Source organism: Dioscorea cayenensis, chromosome 15 (assembly GCF_009730915.1).
Source record: "Dioscorea cayenensis subsp. rotundata cultivar TDr96_F1 chromosome 15, TDr96_F1_v2_PseudoChromosome.rev07_lg8_w22 25.fasta, whole genome shotgun sequence".
Lineage (NCBI taxonomy): Eukaryota > Viridiplantae > Streptophyta > Magnoliopsida > Dioscoreales > Dioscoreaceae > Dioscorea > Dioscorea cayenensis.
The window spans coordinates 20,857,994-20,874,700 of NC_052485.1; the positions used below are offsets into that span (position 1 = coordinate 20,857,994).

Genomic DNA, 16,707 nt, shown 5'->3' on the forward strand with positions numbered 1-16,707 from the left:
ATACCAGATCTCGAGGACCCACAATCAAGTGTGATCAAAGAATCACAACCGTTTATAAAATCTGAAAATCACACCACACTACACGCATCAATCTCTATCCAAATCCCCTCTGGGCCCCACCTCAGGACGTTTCCAGAGTCCCACGTCTTCATTATAATAAACTCCTCTCCCATCCCCACCACAACTCACAACCCGCCACGCGTACAAAACGACAAAGAGAACATTTTCGTAATTTCAATCACTAGTCCCACATAAAAACCCCAAACTCCACCATCCACCGCCGTCTCACCGCCAGCCTCTGCTGCAGCTCGCCGGAAAGAATGGCGACGACGACGAGCTCCGCCGTGACTGCCTATTTCCATCTATCCCCTTCTCGCCTTCTTCGCATTGAGAGGAGAGGTAAAGGTTGCTTATAGAGGAAGCAATCGCCGCGAGAGAGAGAGAAAGAGTACGTGAGAGTTTTGTTGGTGTTTTGCGATGGCGGTGGAGTATCGCTGTTGTGAAGCTAAGTTTTTCCTGAACATCGGAGTGATCGTCCTGCTGGTGATATTCGCTGGGCTGATGTCTGGGCTCACGCTTGGTCTCATGTCTCTTAGTCTTGTTGATCTAGAGGTCCTTGCCAAGTCCGGCACTCCTCAGGACCGGAAGCATGCTGGTAAATCTAATTCAACAGTTAAATCCTTTGTGTTTCTTGTTTTCAATGCTCGCATTCATAGAAAGTTTGGATTTTTGGAACTACGGTTGAATGATCCTAGATTTTTCAGTTAATTATATATTTTGAGTTTGCTAATGATGTTTGTGTTATTCTTTGGACTATGGGCTTCTCAGAGTTCTGATGCTGGAGTATAGGTTTACTGAGAAAGATTAGTTTTTGGCAGATTGGGGTTGGATCTTTTGGACCTAGCCTTGATTTTGTGTGTGTGTGTGTGTGTGTGTGTGTGTGTGTGTGTGTGTGAGTGAGAGAGAGAGAGAGAGAGAGAGAGAGTGAGAGAGCTGTGAATGTTGAAGCTAATCATGCATATATTTTGAGGTTGCTGATGATGCTTCTACTCTTTGGACTATGTGTTTTGATGTTTGAGGACAATGAGGAGTTTATTTGTGGATGATGTGGACAATCATTTTAAGAATTTGTCAATTCCTTGCCTTTGTTGTGGATTAGAACTTACTTCCTTCCCTTAGTTTTCTGTCTTTTGTTTCACTGTGTTTTTGTCTGCCTTGTCTGTCTGTAAATGGAAAGGAAGTTTGGTTATAGTAGATAACCAACTGACTACTAAACTTTATCTTTATGGTATATTGAATGCAAGTTTTTCCTTCTTAATTGTTAAAATATGAAGTTACTAGGTATCTGTACATGAAGGGGAAAAGGTCAATTCTTCATTCTTTTTTTTTTTTTGTTTAAAAAGAAGAGTTTTTCTAGCTCCATGTTTTGATTAGACTTGTATTTGAATGGTCATCGGTCATACATGTCTACTAATATATGTATTTTTCTTTATTTTGGCAGCTAAGATACTGCCAGTGGTGAAGAAACAGCATTTGCTATTGTGCACGCTTCTTATCTGCAATGCTGCAGCCATGGAGGTATCCTTCTTCGAACATATTTTTGATGTGGAGCTTACAACAGTTGTCTGGTTTATGACTTCATATAAATTTTGTTTTCTGTTGCAGGCCCTCCCAATTTTTCTTGACAGTTTGGTAACAGCGTGGGGTGCAATTTTGATTTCGGTTACATTGATACTTTTGTTTGGAGAGGTTGATTGTGATGCTTCTGAGTAGTGCAAACTTCTTACTTTCTATTGGCATAAAAACATTTGAAGATGTACACACTCTGTAGCCATTTTCAAATTCCATGCACGCACTAATAATGCTTTCTTACTTCTCTTGCTAGCAGATAATTCCACAATCAGTATGTTCTCGATATGGTTTAGCAATTGGTGCAGCTGTTGCACCATTTGTTCGGATACTTGTATGGTTCTGCTTTCCTGTCGCTTATCCAATAAGCAAGGTAATATGTTGTCTGACTACTTAGTTATTTTAGAATTATTGGAAGTTGTACAGTTAGAACTGTGGGGTTCGAAAATTTCAGTTATTGGACTGCTTGCTGGGAGAAGGCCATGTAGCTCTTTTCCGCAGAGCTGAGTTAAAAACACTCGTTAATTTGCATGGAAATGAGGTAAGTCCTTCCAGTATCCAATTTGCTGATCCTTCAGTCTCTTACAATGTCTTACACTAATCTAACAAACATTAAGCAGGCTGGGAAAGGTGGAGAATTAACACATGATGAAACAACTATCATTGCGGGAGCACTTGAACTCACTGAGAAAAAAGCCAAAGATGCCATGACTCCTCTGTCTGAAACCTTTGCGATTGATATAAATGCAAAACTTGACAGGTTCATTATCTTTTGTAGTTCTTACTTAAACACAAGAGTGGTAGAAGTTTTATCCCAAATGTACCATCAAATATCAATTTTGTTTACTTGATAGGACGCTAATGCAGTCAATCTTAGACAAAGGGCATAGCAGAGTACCGGTTTACTATGACCATCCAACAAATATAATCGGCCTAATCTTGGTATCGTTGTGCATTGATTTATACTTCTATTTCCTGATTTTGCACATTAATTATGAACTTTTCTAAGTTTTCATGACAATTTTTTTTTTTTTTTTGTTTACTTTGTCTATGTTCCAAACTCTTAATATGCCCCTAAATTGTAGGTGAAGAATTTATTAACTATACACCCTTCCGACGAGGTGCCTGTTAAGAATGTCACAATTCGCAAAATGCCAAGGTATGCACACTACCAAAGTCAGACCTGACTCATGAGAACCGGCTTGTGATGCATGCATTAGTAAAAACTTTTCTTCATTTGATGGGAAGTTACATTCACATCATTTTCTGTTAGTTGAAAATTATTAGAAATATTAGGAAATTGAATTCCTTCCTTATACCAAATATCTATTTTACAAGAAGTGACCGAGATTTGTAATATAGATTCGATGGTAAAAGTGCATGTTTCTGTAACTGGATATGTCATATTGACATGGCATTTACTGCAAAACAAGATTGTAGTGGATACGTGATATTGATGAAAGTTTTTGCAGTAGCCTACTTCAGTTGCTCAGGAAGAACTGGAAATTTTCTTATAGTATAAGGTCTTGGAAATTGCGGATGTGCATTACAAAGTGATATATTTGTTTTAGATGTATCAAGTGTCTGAATTGGGTCATTTTGATTGTCAGAGTTCCAGAAGACATGCCTCTTTATGATATTTTGAATGAGTTTCAAGAAGGTCATAGCCATATGGCAGTTGTTGTGAAACAAAGAACACCGATTGAACAGCCAAGCGGGGACAAACAGGGTGGTTAGTTCCTGCTTCAAAGCCTTTCATGCTTGATCAATTATTGATATGAAATTGATCATAACAACTACTTTTGGTTTTTATTGCCGGGGGAACACAAATAGAGGACTTGAAGTTGGACATTGCTATCGAAAAGCCTGCTGAAAAAAGTGTGAAGGGCAGCAAACCTATACAAAGATGGAAAAGTTTTCCTGCAAATTCACAGGGATCAAGCAGGGGCACCCTGAAAAGCAAGAAATGGGCAAGAGATTCTGCCGATGTTTTACAAATCAACGATAAGCCTCTGCCGAAGCTGAACGAGGATGAAGAAGCCATCGGAATAATAACCATGGAAGATCTGATCGAAGAGCTCTTACAGGTACAGACTTGCGCAAACCAATCCAAATTCTTTATACTTTGTCAACTGGTTCAAATCATTTCGTAATGCATGCAGGAGGAAATCTTTGATGAGACTGATTACCATGAGGATCAAAGCTAATGTCCTACATCAACCATCAAGAAATCTTCTTGTTCAAGTGCATGTGTCTTTGTTGTTGGACATAAATTTGCTACTCTTATAATATTTCCAGACTATCATATTTTATGGATTCTAGTTTGACGTCTGAAGAGCATATAATCAAGTTGTAAAAGAAGTTCAATTTGCAAATGTGATCATTTATATAAAGATGAAAGAAGATACACTGAGAAACAGCTGGGAAAATCTCAACTAATATATTACAAATGAAGAGATTGATCTAAAGAAAACTATAAAGATCTCAAAGTTCTATTCTCTGGACAATCTCTGCTTTGCATGTTCTCTTGTAATGTCCAGTTTGGTTGCAACGGCTGCAATGCACAGTATGTTTTTCTCGGTTCGACTCCTCGAGGCAGTTTCTTTTCTTTTCAGGCCGTCCTGGTGGTCGACGAAACTTTGGTGGGCGGACAATCCTGGTCTCATCTTCGGTGGCACCTTCATTCATCTTGTTCCATTCGCTTTTATCTGGGATTGGGTGCAACACATGAGAATATGCCTCACGGTAGTTGGTGACGGTGAAATGCTTTTCTGTGTATTCATATACATTTTTCCGACATGATAACAGGGCCGCAATAGCATGTGAGCAAGGTATTCCATGTAACTGCCAGTTTCGACATGAACATGACCGAGTGCCGATGTTTACTATGTTAGAATGGTCAACAGATAAAACCTCGAATTCAACATCATCGGAACGAAGAACTTGATAGACACCAGCACAATGCGCAGCTTCAGAGAACAGCTTATCTGCGGATGGAGCAAGTATCATTGTCCATGCCATACTCTTTTCTCGACGTTCATCAAACTCGGCCATCAGTTTATTATGAATGCGCTCAATGACTTGAATTATAGGAAGCTCCCAAGCATCAAGGATCCATCTGTTAAATTCATCAATGTTTGAAGAAAGATGACCAAACCGTGAACCTTCAAAATACACTAAAGCCCACTGTGATGGTGGAAATTGTTCGATCCATCTTGCTGCATCCACACATACTTCTTCGATCTCCGCCATTCGTTCTCTGAAGCCACCAGTGGTAATAGAATAAGCTGCCTTCCAGAGAAGATGGGTGAGCCTCGTGTTTTTGAACTCTTTGCCAATGCTTTCAGCTAAATGGCGCACACATACCCCATGGTGTGCGGTAGAGAACTTTCTCTTCACTGCATCTGCAATGTTCTTTCGCCCATCTGTTAAAATTGTAAGTTGAGGCATTCTCTCAGTGCTACCTTCAAGTAGCTTATGGAACTCCGATAAAAACCACATCCAATTTTCATCTGATTCCACATCAACGATACCAAAAGCAACTGGAAACAACCCACCATCAGCATCGAATGATGTCACAGACATTAAAGTACCAAGATACTTGCTCTTTAGTTCAAACCCACCAATGCTGATAATTGGTAAACATCCATTCAGAAAACCATGTATCGACGCATTGAAAGAAACAAAAAGCCGCTGGAAACGATGATCCAACCCAGTAGTAAATACTTGAGCAACACTTCCCGGGTTGCTTTGCTTTATCTGTTCACAGTATGCAGGAAGCAGACCATAACCTTCCTCTGAAGATCCATATATAGCGGCAAGTCCCCGTTCTTTCGCTCTCCAAGCTTGTTTGTATGGTATAGTGATACCATATTGTTTCTGAATGTCTTGCAGGATGTCTTTTGGTTTGTAATTCACATTGTCCCTTAACCTCTCCTCTATCAAGTTAACTATCCAATCAACCGATGCCTGGTGATGACCAAGCTGTGCATCTTTCCCACAAGTATGCGTCCCCTCGATGCTCCTTATAGTGAAGGTAGGAGAATCCGGAAGCTTTACAGCACGTATGCGCCATGGACAATCTTCTTTAGCACACCTAGCAAAGTAACGAATCAAGTCACTCTTTATAATTTTAAGCTCAAAGTGTTGTGCAATAGCAGCCTCTTTTATTGTCCTTCGGAAAGTCTTGACGTCAGGGAACTGTTGTCCAACAGCAAAATTAAAATCCTCATTCTGAGAACCAGCAACAGGGACCACTGATTTCTCCATGTTCTCTGAAATTTTCATCCTATAAGAATAATATCCTCTGCTGAATTCTGTGCACCAATCATCCAACACTTAAACACAATGAATGACCTGGTGAACCTAAAAAAGAAAGAAACATGCACACAAAATTAATCCAGTATGATCATAGTGCAAACGCTCCATTCACTAAAGTTAATCTTGAGAGAAAGGAAAATGAATATTACACACACACATGCACATATACATCCATATCACTGATATATAAGACTTGTGAGTTGTTAGTAAAACCTTGCAACCGTGACAAAACAGAAAATGGAACAAATGACTTCATCAGACCATGCATGTTTTTTTCTGTTTTTGAGGGTAAAAATGCAGAATGAGAAGTGTCACATAATAAACAAACTCTGGCTACTTGTAGACGGCAAACAATGCTAAGTTGGTGAGAATCATCACATGCTAAGGGATGAAATGGCATAGTTTTGTCAAATTCAACTCCATGCAGTAACTGTGCATTGATGATATGAGAAGAAACACATGCTACAAATTCACTTGATAAATAAAATAACAAATTTTAAGAAGCCAATAAGCACATCAAAATCAATAAAACACCAAAATGGCATCTTATAAGTCTTTGATTATTTATGCAATTGGCAAAAAAATGGAGCAATATCAGTTCTTTTCCCTTGCACAACATACAAATATATATCTAATCAACACAAGTAACAAAACCATTGTCTATTGCTGGAAGACAAACCATGCAAAGAATAGCAACAGCAATCAAATGCTACCGAAGGTTTGCAAGAAGAGGCAAAATCACATAGCTTTGTCACATTCCAACATATGCTCAAGTGATGATATGAGAATGAGCACTTACTACAACTTCACTAAAAAAACTCAAGAAACAAATATAAGAATTCAAGGAACAAATATGTAGAAGCATACAAGCACATCATATACAATTGAACCGATATCAGTTATTTTTTCTTCTACAACAAGGCATGTATATCCCAAATTAACAAATAAGCAACAAAATATTTGTCTATTTGTGGAAGACATGCCATACAAAAATGGTGAGAATTATCAAATGCTAAGGGATGAAATCACATAGTTTTTTTCACATTCAACCACAAAAAGTAACCGTCAAGAGATGATATGCAAATAAGAGTAATGCAAGGAACAAATACTTAAGATGCATACAAGCACAACAAATCCAATTATTTTTATTAGTAACAAATTAGTTCTTTTTCTCTCATACAACAAGCAAGTATATCATAATTAACACACAAAATACTCACAACAAGAAACAAGTCCTCCTAAGCCACTTAAATCTCCAAATAAAACAACGAAAACACTTGAATAAAGAAGAGATTACTCAGCAAATTACTTTTCAAAATTCATCTAATTACCAAAAGGAAAAACAAAGTAAATAACAAACAAAGCAGGTTGCAATAGAACATATACAAAGCAAACAACAAACAATTAAACAACACCAAAAACTATTTAAACAAAAAAAGTAAAAACAAAAAAGGAGATGACAGTACGAAAAAGACAAAGAAAGTATCAAACTTAACCTATTCATCAAAAAATAAAAAATTTAAAAAAAAAAACCATCTTTCCCCTTATGATCAAAGAAATAACCCATCGAAATACTGAATTCTCAAGGACAACAAACTAATTATAAAAGACAAAAAGTAAGCAATTTTCACAGATAACAGCATTCATAGATCATAAGAATGGAATTTTCAATTCAGGAATAAGAGTTTACCGAATCGGATGGGCGTGGATGGGAGACGAGGCTCCTGATCAGCACTGGGACTTCAAATCTCTCCAAGACTCCTTTTTGAAGCGAGATTACAAGCGGACTCGAGTAGAGAGATGACACCAAAGAGAGAAATTGAAAGATTAGAAGCAGAGTTTAATGGAATCAAGGTCTAGGGTTTCGCCTTTTTGATGGAGTTCGCGGAGAGAAAACTCGGTTTGGGATTCTGACGAAAGATTGGGGACGATAAGACGATTAGACCTTCTACGTTTGCACTGAGGGTATTTTTGACATTTTGTAAATTATTTTTATTTTAATATTTAAATTTAACGATTAAATCTTCATTTTAAAATATATATATATATATTATGAATTCACTCACAAATGTTTAGCTTTTTTATTAGCCAAGATGTGTTTATATATAGAATTCACTCACAAATGTTTAGCTTTTTTATTAGCCAAAATGTGTTTATATACATATATATATATATATATATATATATATATATATATATATATGTCTTATTTTTGATGCGTTTTATATTTATATTTATTTATATATTTATTTATTTTTTAAATCATGTTAAAAAAAATTATTCGATGTTTTTTCCATTTTTTTCCTATTTTATATTATTATTATTATTATTATTTAAATGTGGATAAACCATTTCAATTAAAACAGAAGGAGAACAGAGCTACAAATGGAGCGCAAGCCCCTACAAAAGCCACCACAGTACACCACGAGAAGTGGCACAGAACACAACAAAAAATACACCAAAATACCCCAAAACAACAGACAACCACAAAATGAGGACCAAAGTGGAATCCTCAGCACACCTCCAGAATCAGACTAGCCCGTGAGATGTACATGATCTGCCCCTGGAGATGGATCGCCACCAACCTCCACCACACGGGTCCCAAGGGCCTCCATACTCTGCCGAATCTCAGAAATAGGTTCTTCCATCTTCTCCCGCACACCCTCGGCAACTGAAGAGAACTAGGACATCAGCACACGGTCAATTTTCAAAATGAGAGCATGCGCAAATAAGCAATTGGCATTAAAAATACAATCATTTCTAGCAAACCACATATTCTACACAATTGCTTTTGCAACTAAGTCCCCTACATCCCTAATGTTCGCTCGCACCGAAGTTCTCCAGACCCCCCAGACCTCCTGCAAGGACCCAGGCGGTTCCGGTAGACACAAAAGTCTCACAAAATACTCCCACACCTATCTAGCACCGAGCATTGCAAGAAGAGATGATCCGCCGTCTCAATTGCAGTATTACACAGGACACAAGTAGCAGTTGGGAGACGATTATAACTCCTATTGGTGAGAACATCCTTAGTGAGGATCCTACTTTTCCAAGCTAACCAATTAAACAAATTAACTTTCATCGGGCACGGCTTCCGCCAAAAGAACCTCGCAATAGGGCAACGCAAGGCACCATCTATGAGAAAATTGTAGAAGGATTTCACCGTGAAAAATCCATTTTCGGACAACCTCCATCTTTTTTTATCTCCCAACTCCCTCGCATAATCCCTGAATCTTTCCCAGTAGCTTAGGCTATCCCCCTCCGTAGTGAAAGTGCCCTGACCTAAAAGTTAGCTCAGCTCGTGAATCGTACCATTGGGCTCGTTTGTCCTCCTGAATTCCTCCGGCCAAATGTACATAGGTGCACGCCCGGCAAACCAGTTGTCCTTCCATAAAAGTGTCTCCATACCTGAGACGACCTCATGCAGTACGCATCCCCTAAGAGCCGGCAGGCAGCTCAACACTCCTTTCCAGAAAAAGGATATTCTACCCGTCTGCCTAGGAAACATATTCCAACAGAAAGTTCCGTAATTAAACTGGATGATGTCAGCTCCATACCATGCGGAGTCCGTAGATTATAATTTATATTTTTTAAATTTTTCAGATAAATAAATTTTAAACTATGTTGATAATAATTTCACATCATCATGTCCCAAAAAAATTGAAGGATAAAAAGAATTAAAATCAGGAATAAATCCAATATATTTTCATTTATCTTAAAATAAATTACAAAATAACTAAATGTGAATAAAAACATAATAAATTATTCCCACTTTATTCTCACATGATTAATAAATTTATTTTGAGTTTATTTTTTAAAATTACAAATAATAAATGTTATAAAATTCACTGTTGTACATTAATTTATTTGGACAAATTATCAAACAACAAAATTTAGATAAATAAATAAGAAGTTTTTCTATCCATGGATATCCATGGACAAACAACCAAACAACAAAATAAAGATAATTTTATCATAAAATAAAATCTTGAACTTAAATCTAAAAATTTAATTAGTCAAACCTGTGAAATAAAAATTCTAGAAAAATATGAATCGTTCATTCATCCATGAACATTGCATGTTTGAGTTGTTTCAGTTCACTTCAGCTACCAACAATATATATATATATATATGTATACTTTTTTATATTTAAAAAAAGGCAGTTAGAGAGTAGCTAATTTGCTCAGAGACAAAATCCTTTTATTATATGGAACAAGCATTACAAAACACAAAAAGGAAGTGCACATTACTGCTAAGCAATTTTGGCACACCAAACGTCTACAATCAGCCAAGAATTCAATCTAACACAGTACAAGCCTCAGTAAATCTTATACTATTGTCGAAATTGTTTCTGATAAGCTCCACCGTCAATGACATCGCTGATCGGTTCCTTTTTCAAGCTTTCAATCACTCGGTGGAGCTCTGTAATATGCGGGAATGGTTGCAGGAAAGAACATCTGCCGGAAACCTTCAGCTCTCATTATCGGGAAGATGATGCCGGATGCACTCTGCAGACATAATTAAGAAAATAAATATGTTTTGGTCAAAAATGTCCAACTGCATAAATTTATTTTTATCGTCGAATTCTCAGTGAAAGCATGCAGGAAACTAGAGATTTGATGGTTATCAATGGCATAACTGCGAAAATAATACCAGCAAAATAAGCAACATAAAGAGAAACAGGTGCATGCCAACTTACCGAAATCAGCCTAGCACCAATCCACAGCCGCTTGGGAGAAGGAAATGGAACTAGTAATCGACCAACACCATAGATGGCAACAGCAAAGAAATGAGCAACCAAACTGAACGGCCGAGGGTTAAGGCCAGAGAGCAATGCGACAGGGCCAGTCGAAAAAACTCCTCCAAGGCTCAAATAGTCAAAGCAGGCTTGCCGCATTTCATTTCTAGCCTGATCAGGTGAAGCACAGAAGACCTTGTACAATGCACCAGCCAATGTGTTTATTGTAGAAGCAACTGGCTGTAAATTCATCAAAATGTCCGACGAAATAATCAGTATTGAGAGGTAACCAAGTGTATGAAACAGCAATTGATTATTAGCACTTCAGCCTAGGTTGCTCTTTCGACCATAGCTTAGAATACAAAAGAAAGCTGACCTTGCGCAAGGTGTAGAAGGCTTCCAAATATTTGCAAAGAGCAGATGCATCGTGTAAATTGCGCAAAGGCTTGAAAAGATTGCGAAGGACGACAATATCAGCCAATGCCACAGTCATTCCTCCACCAGTTAAAGGATGGCGCATATTGAATGCATCTCCCATTAAAAGAGCTCCAGGAGTGGGGTGAGGATTAGCTGGCATGCTCTTGTTTGGCATAGTTCTCATGCTTCCCTTGTCAATCGCTGCTATAAAAGAATCATACAATTCTTTGGGGATCTAAAATAAAACAATAGAATGAATAGAGATCAGTTATCTATCACCATACCTGTAATGCCTTCCAAGTAAATCAGAAAAATATCATATAAAGTGGGACAAACTAGCATTTAATTAAATGGCAAGTGAATGCATATGCTATGTGTTGTACCTGAGGCGCCACCACAGTTTTCAGATAGTCAGCCATTTCTCCATTAGCTATAGAAGGCACCTTCTGACCAGGCACATCAACCAAACAGCGAACCTCTGTGCTACTTATAGGATAGAACAGGATTGGCGAAGGATCTGCCAACACAACATGCCCGTGATTTGGGAAAGGTAGCTCGCAGTTTTCCAGAACCAATCCAACAAAGCATGATGGTACATCCACCTGATGCAATGAAATAGTCATGAATTAAAATCATCCTGTTAAAGAGAATAAAGACTTATGCCATAAATGAAAAGATTCAAAACCTAAATTAGAATATCAAGCTATATTTGACACTTTTTGAGAAGACTTTCTCAGATCAACTATATAAATGGAGCAATGAATTAGTTCAGTGGCTATAAGCAGGCATTCATGCATTAATTAGAGAACAACAAACTTTGCAATTTCAGTCATTTGCATTACCTTGGGAGAACAGAGACTGCGGCGCAAGTTTGAAAAGCATCCATCACATACTATTGTCAAGGGTGCATAAGCTTTCAGTTCTTCACCTGCTCGAGTCTTGTATGCTACCCCCTTTACAATTCCATTTTCTTCGAGCAATGCGTTCACAGTTCCTTGCTCCAACCGAACGCTAGAGACAATCATGTTGCAGTTAGAAGTCCAATTTTATATAAATGCACAAACAGAGCTAACTCAGAAGGAAAGTATTTAAGAAGGGCATGATGATTTAGAGCATATACAACATAGATAAAGACCATATTTTCATTCACCATGAAGATTGTAAGTGCAAATGAAAATACAAACATCTGCAATTATCCAGCACTCCTCTCACTCAACAAATCAAGCCAATGTGAAAATTTACTGCCAAACAGCAACAAATAGGAAATTTAACTTACACCAATTCATTCTACTGGAACATTATGGTGGTATATACACATTATAGCATCTTAATAATAACATTTTTTTTTTAATAGTGACATAAATATAAGTGATTAAACCTAGCACTGTATTTCACCACCAATAAACTTCAGAGCACCCCATGCCAATTAAAAGTGTAAAACAACAGAAATTAACAATACAGCAGAAAGCTACAGATGTGACAACACATTTTAAATTAATAGTGAAAATGGCATCACTTGGTTTTATCACTGTAAACCCTAGGATGATAATTATAAAACTTCACAAAGTATATATGTCCAACATGCAGAGAATATACTGTAACAAGAAGTAAAGTTGATAAAGAATTAACACACTCAAGTCTTGATTCTGTTTATATGGATAGAGTTTATGATCCATAGATGGAAAAGGCTCACAGAATTTGTTCTACTTTGTTTTCTCATATTTCACTGTATTAGATGTTTTAAATTTATTTCGAGTGTGAAAAAAACTAGGTTGCTTAAAATGAAATGTTATTTACTAGTTCAGAAAGCAAGACATGCAAATGTGAGCCTATTTTCAAGTTCCCCTGAAAAAGGATAAGTAAGATGAAAAGACCACCAATTATGAAAGCAATAATAAACAAGAACTCATAGTAGATGAGCTTACTTGGGCAAAGTTGCAGCCTTTTCTCTCATCCTTTGGATAAACCGGCCATTGTGAAAGCTCCTTCCAGCAACATCAGAATGGTACTTCTCCAGTGGATAAGAGAGTTTGGTATTCTTGCCATCTTTAAAAAGAGCATAGCCAAGGACTCGTTGAGCATCAATTTCCTCCACACAATCTTTTTTACCAATAAATGACAATATTTTCACCATCCCAAGTACTAATAAAAAGATTCCAACCCAGCTATCAATCAATTTGTTTAACAAGAAATGGAGCAACATCTGAACTTTTCTACATATGAGAAAAGTCTAAAAGGAAACAAATCTTTCAGCATTCTTTGCTAGATAGAAAATGACAACCTTCGCATCTTACCATCAAGGCCTAGCTCAATCAATTTGAGGTAACCACCAGGTTGTAAAAGCTCCCCCACAATTCTATCCGGCTCACTCAAATCTCTCTCAATGACATGCACACGACGCCCATCCTGCACCCATTAACACAGAAAAAAAAATCCACAATTAGGTCACGCAACGCAATAATAAGCAATGGAAACAAACCTAAAAGAAACCACTGAACAAATCAAGATGCAAATGGAGACTTTTTGCTCATAAACAATCAATCAAACAAAAACAGAAACCCTAGTTCTCAAAATCCATCAAAAGATCCCACCGATATTATGGCATCTCAAAATCCCACCTTTCCAAGGGTGTAAGCCAGAGCAGAGCCAGCAACACCAGCACCGACGATTATCACATCCGTTCCCCGATCAACAGACGCATCAAGGACATCAGGAATCTCAGCCAAAGATCCCGCATTCCGCTCTTTGCTCTTCCTGCTGAGGAGAAACCATAGCAAAACGGCGACGATTCCTCCGAAGAGACACTCGGCAAGCATCGTCTTCTCAGGATTCGAAGCCTTCCTTCTCACTATGGATCTCTCGATCTCTCGACGAGGGTTTGGTTCGCTTTGGTTCTCCAAAGTTCCGGTTTTTGGGAAGTGAACTTTCAAAAGGAAGTGGTTTTCCGTGTTTATCTCAGAGCTCCGGTTTCATCGCTGACGACGAATTAAAATGAATGGGATAGCTATTTTTCCGGGTTTTTTTTTTGCATTTCAGTCCTTTTAAAAATAATTAATGATTTTTTTCAAAAAGACACCTGTATTATTTGTTTATTTATTTTACAGACAAAACCTCAGAATTATGCTATATTATTTTGAATGTGTTTTTCTTTGATAAATCCGTGATTTTTTTTAGTTTGAATTTTTTTTTGCTTTTTTTTTTATATTCGTTTATATTTTTATTTGCTTTGGATTTTGAGTAGGTTTGGTGAAGTGCATCTTTCACATGCTGATCCAAAAAATCTCAAAAAAAAATAATAATATAAATAAATTTAAAGAAAAAATACTTCAAACAAATATTTACCCTAATTTAGGTTTTTTTTATAATAAAAATAAGGGTATAATTTTGTAATTTAATAAAACTAATATTGGGTAAAAATAATAAAAAGGGTTTGGGTGGATTTTGTTATAAACTAAACTCTATTATATTTTTAAGTACATTTAACGAAACATGAATAAGAACCAGAAAAATATTCACTCTCACATAAAGTTACTAAAAAGTTAACAATACTTTCCTCTGATATAACCTTCTATGAATTTTTTTTTTAAGAATATGAAGAAATCCTCTGACTTTCATGCAACTCAAAATCACAGAACTTGTAAAGTATGAACTCCAAAACTATTTAATACATGGAAATTTAAAGTATAATACAGCATAACTTTTTTTTATTATCAACTTATTTTGCAAATAAAATGAAAGTGCAATAAAAAAAATGATCAAGTACAACTAAACTTCATAAATTTTTTATACCAAAAACTATAATAGAAAAAAAAAATTTAAGTTATAACCCAATTATTTTTTGTTGTAATAAAAATTGTTTATATTATTTTAATCTATTTGATCTCAGTGAAATGTAATAATAATTTTGTTTTATTCATTGAATATGAAACGTAAAATAGTACATATATTAGTACTATAACTCAACCACTTATTCTGTGTTCTTATATTTCAAACAAACTCAAATTATATCATTTGAAGCTTATTCGGGAGATTCATAATTTTCTAAACATTTCTTCAAAAAAAGTTCTGATTACTTGAAATTATCCACTAAAAATCAATTGTTGTTTCATAAATCATTATGACACTTCATATTGCATCATTTGATTATAATCCTTTTATTATTGATAATGTGTTTTGATGAGAATCTTGCATGAATCATTGCACCCTTTGTTTTCATTTTTATCTTTCAAATATTTAAAAAAAGTATTTAATTTGTAAAATACATAACAGATTATGTATTAAAAAAAAAAGAATTTACTTAAGCTTATTTCTCATTGATAAAATTATATAAAACTTCTATATTCATGCTAATTAGAATTAAAAAAATTTATAACTTATAATTGTAGAATAATAAATTAAGAATTCCATAGACACAGTTCCACGGTAGTTACTATAGAACAAAGACATGATTCATCTAAAACCAGAGGTTTATAAGTTCTAGTATTTGTTTTAATATATAATATAGAGATAATTTGGTCATTAGGTGAAAAAATTGCTACTTTTTTACTCCATAATCTGCAAAATTACATAGAGATGATGCTATGGTTCCATGGTATTTATTATAAAACCAAGGTGTGATTTATTTTTACCCGTTTGATTGTCTCAATTTAATAACTTCTAGCCAGTAATACTTTAAAGTAATTACTAACCTAACCTATCACTATATTATATGATAAATAAACAATAAAATTTGTAAAGTGTGGTTAAGACTGAGCCATATATTGATTCTGTGATCTAGATTATTATAATAATTTTCAAATGGTTAGATAACGGGGATAATGCATATCTTGATTTTATGGTAGTTATAGTGGAACCGTGTCCATGAAATATATCACTCATAATCTATACATATTAAAGTAGATGTATAAGCTGCTATGAGAATGATCCAAGGAATAATTTTAAATATTTTTATTATATTCAAATTTTTATTTATATTAAATATGATAGATATATAAACTGCTCCGAGAGTGGTTTAAGAGATAATTTTAAATATTTTATAAATATGGTATTAATGATTGAAAAAAAAATAATTGCTTAATAAATATGGACCTTTCAAAAAAGTATAGCAACATTTTTTATTTAATGGGTTATTTAATTATAACATTATAGTTTTTATTTTTATATAATAAAAAATTGGTTTAAAACCTAAAAATATTGTAACATCCCGACGAGACTAATGATTTATATAATATAGAGAAAAGTCTTTAGATTTTTTGTATTTTTGAGTAAACTTGCCTTTTTAGGAAATTTAATGCTTTAGTACTTTTCATAATTAGTATTATTGGTGGAGAGTATCAGATCTGAATTTATTTCATGTGATTATGACTGTATGAGACAGTTCAGCATCACAGTGCCCATCCCTATTATGTATTATTTACTTGTTTATTTCAAATTATTATATGGTAAAATTGTTGATATATTTGATTGTTAAAATTAAGGACCGTTTGGATGGGGGTAATGGATCCCTAGATATGGGAAACATTACCCCCATCCATCTATATCCATGTTTGGGTATCTTTAGGTATGTTTAGAATTCCAAATCATTGGGCATGTGATGGGGTCAA

The 16,707-nt window shown here is 35.5% G+C and overlaps 3 protein-coding genes across 3 annotated transcripts; 1 reads left to right on the top strand and 2 right to left on the bottom strand.

Annotated features, from left to right (window-relative positions):
• The first annotated feature begins 271 nt into the window (after positions 1-271).
• LOC120277079 (DUF21 domain-containing protein At2g14520-like) lies at positions 272-3,960 on the top strand. Its single transcript, XM_039283824.1, has 11 exons — positions 272-655; positions 1,502-1,578; positions 1,666-1,749; positions 1,889-2,002; positions 2,084-2,170; positions 2,250-2,389; positions 2,484-2,571; positions 2,715-2,788; positions 3,240-3,361; positions 3,463-3,716; positions 3,792-3,960. Exons 1-11 carry the CDS (start codon positions 478-480, stop codon positions 3,834-3,836), a joined length of 1,263 nt encoding a protein of 420 aa, XP_039139758.1. The 5' UTR covers positions 272-477; the 3' UTR covers positions 3,837-3,960.
• Positions 3,961-3,979: 19 nt separating this feature from the next.
• Positions 3,980-7,870, bottom strand: LOC120277078. The gene is made up of 2 exons (XM_039283823.1): positions 7,640-7,870; positions 3,980-5,994 (listed from the first exon to the last, which is right to left on the bottom strand). The coding sequence occupies exon 2, from the start codon at positions 5,914-5,916 to the stop codon at positions 4,114-4,116; it is 1,803 nt and encodes a 600-aa protein (XP_039139757.1). The 5' UTR covers positions 5,917-5,994; positions 7,640-7,870; the 3' UTR covers positions 3,980-4,113.
• A 2,247-nt stretch (positions 7,871-10,117) lies between these two features.
• Positions 10,118-14,080, bottom strand: LOC120277524 (squalene monooxygenase SE1-like). The gene is made up of 8 exons (XM_039284385.1): positions 13,723-14,080; positions 13,399-13,510; positions 13,030-13,204; positions 11,947-12,115; positions 11,488-11,706; positions 11,064-11,339; positions 10,649-10,927; positions 10,118-10,457 (listed from the first exon to the last, which is right to left on the bottom strand). The coding sequence occupies exons 1-8, from the start codon at positions 13,918-13,920 to the stop codon at positions 10,353-10,355; spliced, it is 1,533 nt and encodes a 510-aa protein (XP_039140319.1). The 5' UTR covers positions 13,921-14,080; the 3' UTR covers positions 10,118-10,352.
• Positions 14,081-16,707: the final 2,627 nt, after the last annotated feature.